General features: G+C 41.7%; 1 protein-coding gene across 4 annotated transcripts in view; it reads right to left on the reverse strand.

Annotated features, from left to right (window-relative positions):
- LOC129816567 (receptor tyrosine-protein kinase erbB-4-like) overlaps window positions 1–15,665 on the reverse strand; it is a 634,779-nt gene extending 619,114 nt beyond the window's left edge. For 2 of the 4 annotated variants that reach the window (XM_055871183.1, XM_055871182.1), the window contains exon 1: window positions 15,123–15,665. In XM_055871183.1, coding sequence (XP_055727158.1) covers window positions 15,123–15,204 — 82 coding nt within the window. In that variant the 5' untranslated portion in view covers window positions 15,205–15,665. The remainder of the gene's footprint in view (window positions 1–15,122) is intronic. The other 2 variants (XM_055871185.1, XM_055871184.1) reach the window with 1 other exon arrangement.
- Between the last annotated feature and the right edge of the window lie 301 nt (window positions 15,666–15,966).

Below are 15,966 nucleotides of genomic sequence, written 5' to 3' on the forward strand. Positions count from 1 at the left end.
GACCTCCACAAGTCAGGTTCATCCTTGGGAGCAATTTCCAAATGCCTGAAGGTACCACGTTCATCTGTACAAACAATATTATGCAAGAATAAACACCATGGGACCACGCAGCCGTCATACCACTCAGAAAGGAGACGAGTTCTATCTCCTAGAGATTAACATACTTTGGTGCGAAAAGTGCAAATCAATCCCAGAACAACAGAAAAGGACCTTATGAAGATGCTGGTGGAAACAGGTACAAAAGTATCTATATCCACAGTAAAACGAGTCCTATAGCAACATAACCTGAAAGGCCGCTCAGCAAGGAAGAAGCCACTGCTCCAAAACCACCATAAAAAAGCCAGATTACGGTTTGCAACTGCACATGGGGACAAAGATCGTACTTTTTGGAGAAATGTCCTCTGGTCTGATGAAACAAAAATAGAACTGTTTGGCCATAATGACCATCGTTATGCTTGGAGGAAAAAGGGGGAGGCTTGCAAGCTGAAGAACACCATCCCAACTGTGAAGCACGCGGGTGGTAGCATCATGTTGTGGGGTTGCTTTGCTGCAGGAGTGACTGGTGCACTTCACAAAATAGATGGCATCATGAGGTAGGATAATTATGTGGATATATTGATGCAACATCTCAATACATCAGTCAGAGGTTGAAGCTTGGTCGTAAATGGGTCTTCCACATTGACAAGGACCCCAAGCATACTTCCAAAGTTGTGGCAAAATGGCTTAAGGACAACAAAGTCAAGGTATTGGAGTGGACATCACAAAGCCCTGACCTCAATCCTACAGAAAATTTGTGGGCAGAACTGAAAAAGCGTGTGCGAGCAAGGAGGCCTACAAACCTGACTCAGTTACACCAGTTCTGTCAGGAGGAATGGGCCAAAATTCACCCAACTTATTGTGGGAAGCATGTGGAACGCTACCCGAAACATTTGACCCAAGTTAAACCACTTAAAGGCAATGCTACCAAATACTAATTGAGTGTTTTGTAAACTTCTGACACACTGGGAATGTGATGAAAGAAAATAAAGCTGAAAAAAAATCGCTCTCGACTATTATTCTGACATTTCACATTCTTAAAATAAAGTGGTGATCCTAACTGATCTAAGACAGGGAATTTTTACTAGGATTAAATGTCAGGAATTGTGAAACTGAGTTTAAATGTATTTGGCTAAGGTGTAGGTAAACTTCCGACTTGAAATTTATATAATGTATCTTATACCATCTATTACATCTTGCATATGCTGCTCGGTCGACGCTCATCCATATATTTATATGTACATATTCTTATTCCATCCCTTTAGATTTGTGTGTATTAGGTTGTTGTTATGGAATTGTTAGATGACATTGTTAGATATTACTGCACTGTCGGAACTAGAAGCAGAAGCATTTCGCTACACTCGCATTAACATCTGCTAACCGTGTGTATGTGACCAATTAAATGTCATTTGATTTGATATTTACAATGGTATTTGTTCTTCACTGGTTGCACGTTTCTTGTGGCAACAGGTCACAAATCTTGCTCCTGTGATTGCACACTGTGGTATTTCACCCAATAGATATGGGAGTTTATCAAAACTGGATTTGTTTGTGGGTCTGTGTAAAGTGAGGGAAATATCTGTCTCTAATATGGTCATACATTTGGCAGGAGGTTAGGAAGTGCAGCTCGGTATCCACCTCAATTTGTGGGCAGTGTGCACATAGCCTATCTTCTCTTGAGTCCCAAGTCTGCCTACTGCGGCCTTTCTCAATAGCAAGGCTATGCTCACTGAGTCTGTACATAGTCAAAGCTTGTCTTAAATTTGAGTCAGTCACAGTTGTCATGTATTCTGCCAATGTGTACTCTCTGTTTAGGGCCAAATATCATTCTAGTTTGCTCTGTTTTTTCTGTGTTATTTCTTTCCAATGTGTCAAGTAATTATCTTTTTGTTTTCTCATGATTTGCTTGGGTCTAATTGTGTTGCTGTCCTGTGGCTCTATGGGGTCTGTTTGTGTTTTCAAACATAGCCCCAGGATCTTTCTTCTGGCACTCTTCTCCAGGTTAATCTCTCTGTAGGTGACGGCTTTGTTGTGGGAGGTTTGGGATTCACTTCCTTTTAGGTGGTTGTAGAGTTGAACGGCACTTTTCCGGATTTTTTATAATTAGCAGGTATCGGCCTAATTCTGCTCTGCATGCATTATTTGGTGTTTTACGTTATACACTGAGGATATTTTTTTCCAGAATTCTGCATGAAGAGTCTCAATTTGGTGTTTGTCCCATTTTGTGAATTCTTGGTTGGTGAGCGGACCCCAGAGCTCACAATCATAAAGAGCAATGGGTTCTATAACTGATTCAAGTATTTTTAGCCAGATCCTTATTGGTATGTTGAATTTGATGTTCCTTTTTATGGCATTTTATGGCCTTCTTGCCTTGTCTCTCAAATCATTCACAGATTTGTGGAAGTTACCTGTGGAGCTGATGTTTAGGCCAAGGTATGTATAGTTTTTTCTGTGCTCTAGGGCAACGGTGTCTAGATGGAATTTGTATTTGTGGTCCTGGCAACTGGACCTTTATGGAACACCATTATTTTTGTCTTACTGAGATTGACTGTCAGGGCCCAGGTCTGGCAGAATCAGTGCAGAAGATCTAGGTGCTGCTGTAGGCCATTCTTGGATGGGAACAGATGCACCATATCATCAGCAAACATTAGACATTTGACTTCCGATTCCTGTATTGTGAGACCAGGTGCTGCAGACTGTTCTGGTGCCCTCACCAATTTGTTGATATGTACTGTATGTTGAAGAGTTTGGGCTTAAGCTGCATCCCTGTCTCAACCCACAGCCCTATGGAAAGAAATGTGTGTTTTTTGCCAATTTTAACCACACTCTTGTTGTTTGTCTCTCTCTGTTTCCCTCTATCTTCCTCCTATCACACTCACTGACTCAGTTTCTCTCTACAGCTCTTCCCCTACCTTGCTCTTTACCAAGCAGTCATATTACTTTTTGTATCAGTTTCATCTTGCTGGTTAAGAGCCAGGATTATTCAGCTACAATTATTTAATATTGATCAAAACCCTACCAGTGAACTGTTGAGTTCTTGGACAAAGTAATTGCACATATGTCCTGACATAATTCTGACAATGGAAAGACCATGCAATTAGATATGTTACAGACTCCCACACAATGTCCTGAAAAACTATACAAATGCCAATCACCCTAAATCCCTTGGAGAAAGGAAATGTAATCTAGTTATCGTTCAGCTTTCCTCCAGCAATGCCCATATACTTCTGCGTTTTATACCAGGCTATGTTTTCCATTCTCTGAACAATGGAATTTACTCTGCAACCTGCATCCTCATCCTCCACCCCCCTCCACCCAAACCCCAGCCAGCCCTCAGCAGCCAGCCCAGCCACCCAGCCAAGGTCAATTGCATTTCCACCTGTCATTCTGTGCTTTATGTACCTTTACGCCAAGGCAGGGAAAGAGAGCTGCGCTATTTCTGCTCCGCTGCAAGGTGACTGCTAGGTGCACAGACACACACACACACACACACACACACACACAGGCTGTAGCTTTGGCGGAAGTGACAAGCTTTTCACAGGTACCAGGGGCACCGCTAGCTGCAGAGGCTGGCACAGAGAGGGAGAGTGTGTGTGTGTGCACGTGTGTTTGTGCTAGGGAGTGTGTGTGCTAGCGAGTGTGTTTGTGCTAGCGAGTGTGTGTGTGTGTGTGTGCTAGCGAGTGTGTGTGTGCTAGGCTGGCAGTTCTGGCACACAGAGTTCACATCCCTCTAAACTCTGGACCATGGGAGGTGCTGAACAATGGAGTTGTTGACCATGCATGCTATTTCTATCACAGTCAGACAGAAAGGAGAGAGAAAGAGAGAGATAAAAAACGTTTTCTTATGTTTGGCTGTACCTGCTTTCAAAACAGCTTTATATTAACTGACCCATATCAAGATTAAGCTTTTAGCAAGAATTCCAGCTGTCCTGAAGCAGTCAATATCACTCAAAACCATGCTGTAATTACATTGTAAATACAGATAGCTATGAATATTTTAAAAGGGGATAATTAAAAGACAAAGAAAAAACAAGCATGAAATTAGCCCTTTTGCGCCCCCGCAACACATTTAACGCTCTTCAGAAGGTGGAGCGGAGCCCAAGCTGCTTTCAAGTTTGCCAACATATTACTATTGTTTTATTTGTTATTCAGGAGCCAAGGGAGAGGAGAGTTGGGGAGAGAGAGGAACTAACAAGGCTGAGAGAGACTAGGAATTATAAAAGGCAACAAGTGAGGGAGAGAGAAAATTAGAAGTAGAGAATAAAACAAATCACCCTGACTTGTCAGACACTGAAGGCTGAGTGAGAACAGAAAGGCCACAATTATCTGAACATTGAATTCTAAACATTGTGGTAATGAGTGCGTCTTAGAGAAGATTAGCCATATTTCATTCTAATTCTCTCCTCTTTTGTGGAGCGTACAAAGAAAACGAGGGATGAAAGCGCGGGAGAAATAACGTATAGATGACTACAGCAGTCAGAGAAAGATGGGGAAAGACAGTGAATTACCCGAGTTGATGCTGTCCATCACCATTGAAGCTTCACCCCTCCTCCTCCTCCCTCCGCCTCCTTCCCTCTACTCCCCCATCCGTCCTCCCTTCTTCCAACCCCCTGTCAGTTTAAACCTTTAGAACACACACTTGTCAAAAGGCCCTTCACTCCGCCAACCCTCCTGACAGACAGTCTCTCAGCCTCTGCTACACACACACACACACACACACACACACACACACACAAGCCTGACAAGAGAGGAGGGTTAGTTAATAGCGGTACTGTGCATTTCTGTGAGAGTAGCACAATAGGAACTCCAGATAGACAGATGCACTAGGAGGGACCTAGACATCTGTATTGTTCATGCTTGTTTGAATAAAGCTCTGTTGAAGGATGGGTCATAACACTACATGTACTGAAGATGTCCTAGACACACAGAGAAAAGGAGAAGACGATGATGTTCACTGTCAACTTTGAAAGAACATGTTCAACCACATCTTGGAAATGTAACCTAATGTTGTTAAGAACCCTCGTAATGAACTGCATTGTGGGATTTTGGAGCACTTTATAGATTTACAGTTTACTCAGTGTGGTCCAATGCAGGCCTGCTCAAATCAAATCAAAATATTATTAGTTACATGCGCCGAATACAACCTTACAGTGAAATGCTTACTTACGAACTGCTAACCGACAATGCAGTTTCAAAAAATATATATGAGTAAGAATAAGAAACAAAGTAACACGTAATTAAAGAGCAGCAGTAAAATAACAATAGTGAGACTATTCACAGGTGGTTACCGGTACAGAGTCAATGTGCTAAGGTACCGGTTAGTTGAGGTAATATGTACGTGCTAGCTAGCAGTACGGGCTTAGCTCTAATTGACAGTTGCTTTATTGTACAAGACATCTGGTTTATTCAGCTACCTCTCACTGTTTCCTTTATGCAAGCCTATGGTTGTAAAACTCAGGTAACTTTCACAAGATGCTGGGCTAAAGAAGTAAACTTGAAAAGAACAGAGAGGCAGGGCCGGCCTTCCCATTAGGCAAGCACTTGAATTTGAGGCGGCAATTCGACAATTTGCTGCTGCTCTGTGGCGCTCCTGATTGGCTACTACACCGCCTGCGGCACCCCAGTCACCAGCTCATAGCGTTGCTGCAGTTCCCGCCCCCATCCCATTCCCTCTTCTCCCGAAGTTCACTCCCACTATCCTTGGTCGCTATGGTGATGTGTGTTTACATGAGACTATCCAATTGTGAAACATTAATAAAAAAATGTAACGTTTGTGTCTGATGAAGATGATTAGTGATTAAGGCAGAAGCCTAACCTAGCCTGTTAATGTTAGCTAGCTGCTACTAGTGGATATAATTATAGTGAATATTTTTAAAAAACAATAAGAAAAGAGGCACAATTTGTAAACCAAACAAGTTCGCTGGTTAAATGTATCAGCGTGCAACAATGTCCATCAGCTTGTGTGGAGAATGACAAGCCTACGAGGACAGGCAAATCATTCGCCGAGAACGATGAGCCCCCGTTCGCTGATTCCAGCAGCGAAAAGGGCAAACCGGGGGAGTCTGAGCCACACACTTCCACTGATGATGACAAGAACAGGTGGTCGTACCAGGCCTAGCCACACCTCCAAACATTGCAGACGAAGACCCTACTATCTTGGACCCAGACTCCCCGTCAGTGGTGGTGCTGCTGCTAAATCCGACTCCCAGACAAAAACATAAAAGATCCCAGTGAGTGGCCAAAATATATGAATATATATTTAGGGGATATGTTAGTGCAGGCTGGGCCACATCAGAATAAGGAGGGGAATTTCCCAAGAGATGAAGGGCAATGAAAGTTTTTCGGTGGCCCACTACAATAGGAGGATGGCGAACGGAGAGAGAGCGGAGAGACCAAAGCTTGTCTATTCCAAGCAAAACGATGAAGCCTTCTGTTTTTGCTGCAAAGTTTTTTCACACGAGTGCAAATCTGCCCTGGTCAGTGATGGAACCAGGGACTGGAAGAATCAGTTCCACCTCCTCAGCTCGCATGAGAAGTCGCATGACCACCTAGATAGTTTCCAGAGGTGGAAGGAGCTGGAGATCAGGCTGGTGTCCAATCAAACTCAGACGATTTGATTTCAGGATCATGGACAGCTACCGAGAGAAAACATCGCTGACTGCAATGCAGGACCACAGGAGAGGAGAGGACACTCTAGGTGGAGACGAAATAAATAAATGTTGATGTTGGACAATCAAATTCGATTTATGTAAATAAACAAAATTCGTTAAGGCTGGGTCAATGACATAAAGCTTATTTTACACTGCTCCAGCGAAACGAGGCCCGCCGTGCATTTATGAATGCACTTGTTTCCAATGCTCAAACCAATGCTCTCTGTTTTATAGTTCTACAGGAACATTAAAATATATGTTAAATATGTAAAGTGTTATTTTTATTGTAATTGTAACAATTATGGGATCGTGCCATGTGAGATAACAGGTGAGATATTATTAATAAGAAACTTGTTTGCCTACTACAGGTAGTAGGTGGCATAGTGATGATAGCAACAATGTAACTTTCTGATGCAGGGGTTAAAGTAAAATTCCCTTCTGCCTGGTAAGGGACCTCCTATATGTGCACGTGTCCACAAAAAAAGTTTATGGGCATAAACATAGAATTACATAGATGATTGGAGCTTATTTCTTCATTTTCCAAAAAAGATGAAGCCTGTTTGACAGACACAATTATCCTATCCATAGATGTCGGTATAGCCAAATCAAATCAAATTGTATTAGTCACATGAGGCAAATACAACAGGTGAAGACCTTACAGTGAAATGCTTACTTACAAGCCCCTAACCAACAATGGAGTTTAAAAAAATACTGATAAGAATAAGCAATAAAAGTAACAAGAAATTAAAGAGCAGCAGTAAAATAACAATAGTGAGACTATATACAGGGAACATAGTTACAGAGTCAATGTGCGGGGACACCGCTTAGTTGAGGTAATATGTACATGTAGGTAGAGTTATTAAAGTGACTATGCATAGATAACAGATAGTAGCAGCGATGTAAAAGAGGGTGGGGGATGCAAATAGTTTGGGTAGCCATTTGATTAGATTTCCAGGAGTCTTTTGGCTCAGGGTATAAGCTGTTTAGAAGCCTCTTGGACGAAGACTTGGCGCCCTGGTAACGCTTGCCGTGAGGTAGCAGAGAGAATAGTCTATGACTAGGGTGGCTGGAGTCTTTGACAATATTTAGGGCCTTCCTCTGACACCGCTTGGTATAGAGGTTCTGGATGACAGGAAAGCTTGGCCCCAGTGATGTACTGTTCCGTTTGCGCTACCCGCTATAGCGCCTTACGGTCAGATGCCGAACAGTTGCCATACCAGGCAGTGATGCAACCGGTCAGGATGCTCTCGATGGTGCAGCTGTAGAATCTTTTGAGGATCTGGGGACCCATGCCAAATCTTTTCAGTCTCCTGAGGGGGAAAAAGTTTGGTAGTGGCCTCTTCATGACTGTCTTGGTGTGCTTGGACCATGTTAGTTTGTTGGTGATGTTGGCACCAAGGAACTTGAAACTCTCGACCCACTCCACTACAGCCCTGTCGATGTTGTAGCATAGGCCTATTAATTGGGCTGCTATTATGTTCTGTTCCTCCGACTTTTAGCGGAGGAAAAAATTGGCCCAATGCCAAACATATTGGGGGGCAGGAGATTTTTGTCTCGCCTACGGAGAGGTCCACACACTGAATATGCTCCCAGTTTGCCACCTTTATTGACAACGTCTCAATCCAACATGGATCTTCGTCAGGTCAGATATACTGCTGTAAATAATCAAGAAAAACAAGAATAAAAAGAAGATTGCCTTTCAGAGAGGAGAGTGGAGCTACTGAAACCATTGATAAAGCATTATGAAAATTAAGAGGAGAGAGAAAGTGAGAGAGAGACAGAAAGAGAGGAGGGGAAGAGAGAGACAGGCAGAGAGAGGAAGAAAAAGAACGAGAGAGAGAAGATACAGTAGGAGAAAGAGAGAAACAGAGACTGAAAGACAGTGACAGAAAGAGGAAAACTCACATGGCCTAATTAGAAGCAAAGTGGTTTAATTGTCTCGTGTAGCCGACTTAGCCTTAATCACACATACATGATTTGCAATCTCATGTGCAGCAGTAGGACTAGGCTACATGTGATGAATTACTGTCCTGTGGACCTCGGGCTAGGACGGTGCTCAGAATTCAATTAAGACATTTTCAAGCGGGGGACATTTTGATGGATGACAATGACGCTGGCAAAACACATGTGCCCTACTGCCCGTCCTTGTGCGGTGCATAGCTGTATAGCTGTATAGCACACGTGACATATGAGTGTATAGGGTGATGCAGAGGTCAGGTAGGCTACTCTCTCTCTCTCATCAACACTCACTGAATCTAATACTGGGGGACAGAAAACAACCAACAACTCAAAACATAATATCGATGCCCTATCACTCCTCCCTTTCGAAGCCACCGCACTCCCTCACACCACACACACACACACACACACACACACACACACACACACACACACACACACACACACACACACACACACACACACACACACACACACACACACACACACACACACACACACACACACACACACACACACGTGTCTCCTAGTGTCACTGCTTTTGCTGCTGCTCTCTTCAGCAGAGAGGGGAACACTGTTGCTGTGTGTAGTGCATGTTCTGCATCTGAGTGAGACCCTTAACTCAGAGAGCAGCTAGCGCAGACAGCAGCTTGTGCAGAGCGCCTCACAAGCAGCCCGCTAGTCTGCCTCCACTTGGCTACGGAGGAGATCGCCTGGGAATCAAGGCTTGCTGTTCTTCCAGCTGAGTGCCAGAGACACAGAGGTCACATCTTCTTTCATAGAGAAAGACGGGAGAGAAATGAATAAGAGGGTATGTGTGTGGTGGTGGCATATTGCCGTGTGGACAGAAAATGACACCATTATTTTTTGCTAGATAGAGGGGAACACAAGTGACGTAGTTTAGAAATTGTGAAAGCCACAAGCCACAACACACTCTCTTTCTCCATAGTCCAGCCTCTCTGTCTGAGTCAGTCAGGCCATGGAAACATTTAGATGTACTATGAACTCAAGATGGGCATAATATAATAATAGAAACAATCAAATGTCAACCAAACAACTTCTCCATGTCATTTCAGCTACTGTAGCCTCTGCTCTGTACGTGGAGATAGCCAGGGTAATAATTCAGAATATTGACAGTACAAGAACCAAGGCCATCTTTAATGCAGAGAACACCGGAATAAGAATTATCACTGAATTACCACAGTGAATTACTGTAATGTTTATGTGTTAAATAATCCCATAAGGGACGGGTTGCCAACTCGCAATTTGACACGGAAATAGCATGTCATTCATTCTTTCACTCATCTGACATTCAAATCTGAAAACATGAAATTACCTTAATCATGTATTATCCTTCATGTACATTAATTAGATTGATAAACTGTAACATTTCAAACATAGTGCAACTGAAAATACCAGGGGGATATAGCCCTAGGCAAACATTAAATATGATTCATGATGAAAAAGGATCAAAACATCCTAGCAGAGACTACATTCTATTTCCCTTGATGAAGGCCAAAATTAATTTGGAGTATTTTTTGTAATTCAAAAAATATTAATAAGACCAGATCAATCATTTATTATTTCATATTTCCCTTCTTTCATGGCAATTGCACTTCCTTCAGAGCACAATGTTGTCTGAAGGTAGCAAAGACGGCAAACACATGTGGCGTCTGAGATGGCGTCTATATTCCCATGTCATGTTACTGAGGCATACAACGTCCACAAGTCAAACATTAAAACAATTTATTGGAAAAAATTATTATATCAATGGTTCTCCACTATTTGATTGCTGATCAAGTGTGAAAAGTTCAATAAATTACAGTCTCATCATGCAGATTCAGAATAGATAAAAAAATCTAAACATATCTTCTTGAGAATACAGGGGGTGCTATTTCGCATTAGCATAATTGCCTCTACAGACTAAACTGCCTCTTATTCAATTATTGCTGTTACTATATGCATATAACCATATAGCATTGGATAGAAAACAAGCTATGGTTTCTAAAACCGTTCCAATTGAGTCTCTGAGTCAAACACAGGTCATTTCACAGCACTTTCCCTGAGCCTGAAAAAGATTGCAAGATGTGTATGCTCGCTTCAAAGCTCTGCCTATATATGGTCACGCCACCTATGACCCGAATGACACTTCCTTCTTCTTCCTCCGGGTGTCTGGAAGACGTCAGAGGAGAAATTTTTTGTTTATCTTGTACTGACGTGAAATAAGACTTATTTCTTTAGCGTGACCGACAACTTCCGGTTTCTGAGATGCGCGTTTTCAGAGGTGGCATTGTCTTTTGTTATGCTGACGTTACGGATGAAAACTATCTCCGTGTCGAAGGTTGTTTGCTACATGTGACCATATCACCGTAATGTATGTTTTTTCAATATAGTTTAATCAGATTATTAGAATTTTTTCGGGAGTTTTGCCGTGTTCCGTTCTTTGAGTTTTTTAACTTTGGGAATTGACCGTGCCAGTCGACCAGTACCCAGGCTAAATGAAGAGGGGAGGTTGCCATTGTGAATGGATTGAACGACTCATCAGGACTAAGGACACCTTGATCAACATTCTGATGAAAGACCAGCAATAGTAAGACCCAATTTACGATGTTATTTCATATATCTGTCGTGCATGTGAACTGGTCGGGCGCGTCCAGCCGGTTCTGGCTGGCCTGGTTATGCTAATTAGCGATACATTTTGTTTTCGCTATAAAACATTTAAAAAATCTGAAATATTGTTTGGATTCACCAGATGTTGGGCTTTCAATGTCTGTACGCTGTGTATTTTTTCTGAAATGTTTTAAGACAAGTAATTAGTTATATAACGTTGGTCTCTGTAATTGTTCTAGCTGCATCAGCACTATATCAGATTGCAGCTGCAATGTAGAACTGTGATTTATACCTGAAAAATGCACATTTAAAAAAAAAAAACTATGCTATACCATAAATATGTTATCAGACTGTCATCTTAAGAATTTTTTTGTTGGTTAGTGGCTATCAATATCTTAGTTTAGCCGAATTGGTGATAGCACCTGATGGAGTAAGAAACTGTTGGAGTAAGAAAATGGTGTCATTTTGCTAACGTGTTTAGCTAATAGATTTACATATTGTGTCTTCCCTGTAAAACATTTAAAAAATCTGAAATGGTGGTTTTATTCACAAGATCTGTGTCTTTCATTGGGTGTCTTGGACTTGTGATTTAATGATATTTAGATGCTACTATTTAATTGTGACGCTATGCTAGCGATGCTAATCAGTGTGGGGGGTGTGGGGGGTGCTCCCGGATCCGGGTTAGGTACTCTGTAGAGGATATAGCCCAATGTTTGGATCACAACTAAAGTTGCATAAATAACTCTAAATGAAGCATATTCCTGTTTCTTTGTTATCACTCAACACAGAATAGCACATGTGCGCACTCCCTCAAATACTTCTGAGAAAATATCCTTTCTATTTTATTCAGCTACGTTCAATTGTATTCTTCATTCTATAAAATAATGACACAGAATTCGAAGCAAATCTTGTCTGCTAAATGAACCAGTGTAGCCCACAGCCGTATTGCATAACCAGATCAGGGCCTAACATCAAGACAACTCAGGGTATGCTATTCTGTTCTTCATATTTTTCTTCATTTTATGTTTTCTTCATATTATGATTCTTTAGACCTGTCTAAAATAAATTATGGATTTGTTGTGATGGATTTTTTCGACTTTTTCCAAATGTAGATGTTTCAAAGGTCTGCATCAGTGGCTTGCTATGCATCAGTGGCGGCTATGAGTAGAAGCCAGGACATGCAACATGTGTTTATGTTCATTAATGTTCAATTACCGTGAGACCGGCAGTTATTTGCTTCACAATCACCAAATTTCATGACCGCCACAGCCCTAAGAGGCGCTGAACCAATTCTATATTTATACACTTGATGACTGATAGGGGGCGCTGTGTTGATGCCACATTGACTCCATTTTGGCACTCCCCATTGTGAAAAAATATCTAGGAAACTATAGAAATACATTTATTCATGTCTTCATTCATGACACATTTATTCTATTACAGACACCTTAATGCATACTTATAAATTATATTATGTCATCTACTCATAAAACGTATATAAAAACAATGTTACTGTCCCCACGCCAACAATACAAATATTTAAATACATGTACCCACTGGAAAAAAAATATGAACATACTGAGTTACAGTTATAAGGAATCAGTCAATTGAAATCAGTCAGCTTCTTGATATTCCACACCTGTCAAGTAGCTGGATTATCTTGGCAAAGGAGAAATGCTCATTAACAGGGATGTAAACAAATGTGTACACAGCATTTTAGAGAAATAAGCTTTTAGTGCTATGGAACATTTTGGGGAGTTTTTATTTCAGCTCATGAAACATGGGACCAACACTTTACATATTGCGTGTATATTTTTGTTCAGTACAATTTTGGCCTTGAAACATAATTTAAATACTTTAGAATTCCATTAATTTCTATGGAGGACTTCTCCTACTGGGTAGTGCCAATATGATCGACTGATGGCATCAAAGCCTCCTAATGGCCAATAGATAGAATGCGCAATCCAGGGTTTATATACGTCATTGGGCCGAACCCGTCTGTAAATGTCATATAGAGCCACTGTCAGTAAGCAACATAACTCCAAAGAGGGATTTGGAACTGGTGCGTTATATCAGAGGGGCAGCTGTGAAACACACAGTGGTACACATGGCAAGGTTGAAGTGCTGAGGTATGCCAACACCTCGTGCTTGACATCCTGTCCAGTGGATGTTGGGGATCACAATACACCCAAGCACAAGGCTACACATAGACCAAGACATACACTCACACACACGCAAGCGGCAAACTGCAGCAGATGAAGCATTACTATGGTATACAACTTCAGTCTCATATATAGACAGTAGAAAGAGCATAAATAATCATAAGTAATTGCCTGGAAGTCTGAAATCGAGACACACTACTTAAAATGATGCCACATTTTGACAACAATATTTTAATAACTACTCATATGACGACAAAATGTGGAGGTATTCGGCTAAACAGGTCTAATCACAAATGCAGCACGGACAGGTTAGGCTATTTATTCCCTCCCCTGTCCCCTTATCTTTCAACCTCTCTTTTCATCTAAAGACTATTCAATCAACCCCCTGTCCCCGGGGAAGTGTGGGTGCGCTTTATTGCATGTGTAGCTTTGAACAAACGGCACGCACAGGAGTGTGTGGTGCTATGGTTAATTCCTTGCTGTTCACGGGTCTATAGGATGTTTAGAAGCGAGAGTTGAGAACACCTGCCAAATCTGCTATAGTATAACAACAGTTTCTAGGATGTTTTTTTTTTTATTACCAATGAAGTATTGGTTTGTGTCTATGGTCCGTGCTCACAAAAGCGCTCTCTCCATCTCTCTGTTGTGTGTGTGTGTGTGTGTGTGTGTGTGTGTGTGTGTGTGTGTGTGTGTGTGTGTGTGTGTGTGTGTGTGTGTGTGTGTGTGTGTGTGTGTGTGTGTGTGTGTGTGTGTGTGTGTGTGTGTGTGTCTCGGTATCAGTCAGTCAGTCAGCGCGCGCTCTGTCCCTTTGCATGGCTCAGAGCTGAGGATAAAGATTTCCGGAGCGTTTCTCTCCGGTTCATACTACACTACCACCTTGTGGAGAGCTGCACTGTTCCAAGCAGGGACCGCCAATGAATGTGAGCAATGTCAAAAATAAAGTTCAGTTCTTTACAATACTTGCTTATAGGATATATTATATTTTTATTCCATAACCTATACTACCACTATTTATATACCACTACTACTACTATATATATATTACTACTAAGCCTTCTACAACAACTGATAATAATAATAATAACAATAACAATAATAAGAAGTACCAGTAGAATAATAATAGCCTGCAATTGTTATTACCAATTCGTATAAAGAAATAATAATAATAATACATGTGCCCCTTCAAAATGACAAAAGTACCTGGGACTTGTACACCAAAGCCAACAAAACACGTTGTTTTTCTCTGAAAACAAACAAACACACCAAGACGGACCGATGCACACTATAAATGCCCACCACCACCCCTTACTCTCACAGAGCGAAGGACGACCCGATATGAGAATAATGAAGCAGTAGCAGGAGCCAGGAGGATAGGGTGGACTTGGTCTCGGTCTCGGTGATGTGATGCCCACTGTTTGTCCAAGCCAAAAGACACGTGTGACGAACATTCAATGCGAACACACATTTTCAAAGGAGCCAGGGTGGTTTTATAGCAGATATGAACGAAAATCAACATAGAGGGTATAGACGATTAAAAAGTACAACCCCGATACATTTGAAACATAACGGACAAATGTGTGGGGACTGTTGCGGCACACAAAATAACACTTTGTTCGTGCGCAACGCGCACGAGTGTCAAGCGTAGCCAAACACCTTGCGCTGCGCACCAGCCAGGCAGACACCGAACTGTCAGTCAGTAACTCACCTGCTTGTGAAGAGCTCGTCCGAAACATCGCAGAAGTGAGCAGAAAGCCGAAGCAACAAAGAACCGATGCTAGTAACTTCATTTTCAGGGGTTCACAGTAACTCCTTTGATTCACATGTCCAGAAGCAAAAACCCTTTCGGATTGAAAAAGATGAAAACGTATACGTAGCTTGTTGTGTCAGTTTACAGTTAGGTTATTAATTTGGGTTAGTAGGCTAATTAGTCCAACTACTTCTTCTCCCCGTCTGGTTTATGTCTTGTGAATAAAAGTTCAAACAGATTGATTAGCTTACAACCAGGTTCCAAAGTAGCGCTGTAATATGGCTTGTCAAAATAGTAAAGCAATGCTCATCATGCCAATACTCTCTCCGAGTTGGACACCGTACGAAGCGACATCTCGCAGTCTAAGAGACACACCCCCTTGCATGTTTGTGTCCTCCCACAGTCAACAGGATTGGTCGACGGTAGTGCTGATTTATTGAAGCCCTCCTCCTAGAACTCCAGGGAGGCTCCCATTGGCTCTTTGAAGTTGCCAAAATTCTTGAATTTGTTGCGTCGGTTCCCGTCGTGTCCCTCGAACGTGTATAATACCTGTTTTGGGAGACCAACATGTAAGCACAATAAACTATATACAGGCATTTATTCTTACCACTTAAAATATTCTTGAGGTTACATTTCTAGAGACAGATATCTAAGTGATAATAATTAATAACATTATGAGTAGCATAGGCAATGGTATTTATTGTCTTAGATAATGTGTTGTTTAAAATAGGACTGAATTCGTTGTGATTCAGCTTTGACTTTTGAATAAAAAACAAAACAAATGACAACTGAAGTTCGAATA

This window comes from Salvelinus fontinalis, chromosome 19, assembly GCF_029448725.1.
Source record: "Salvelinus fontinalis isolate EN_2023a chromosome 19, ASM2944872v1, whole genome shotgun sequence".
Classification (NCBI taxonomy): Eukaryota; Metazoa; Chordata; class Actinopteri; order Salmoniformes; family Salmonidae; genus Salvelinus; species Salvelinus fontinalis.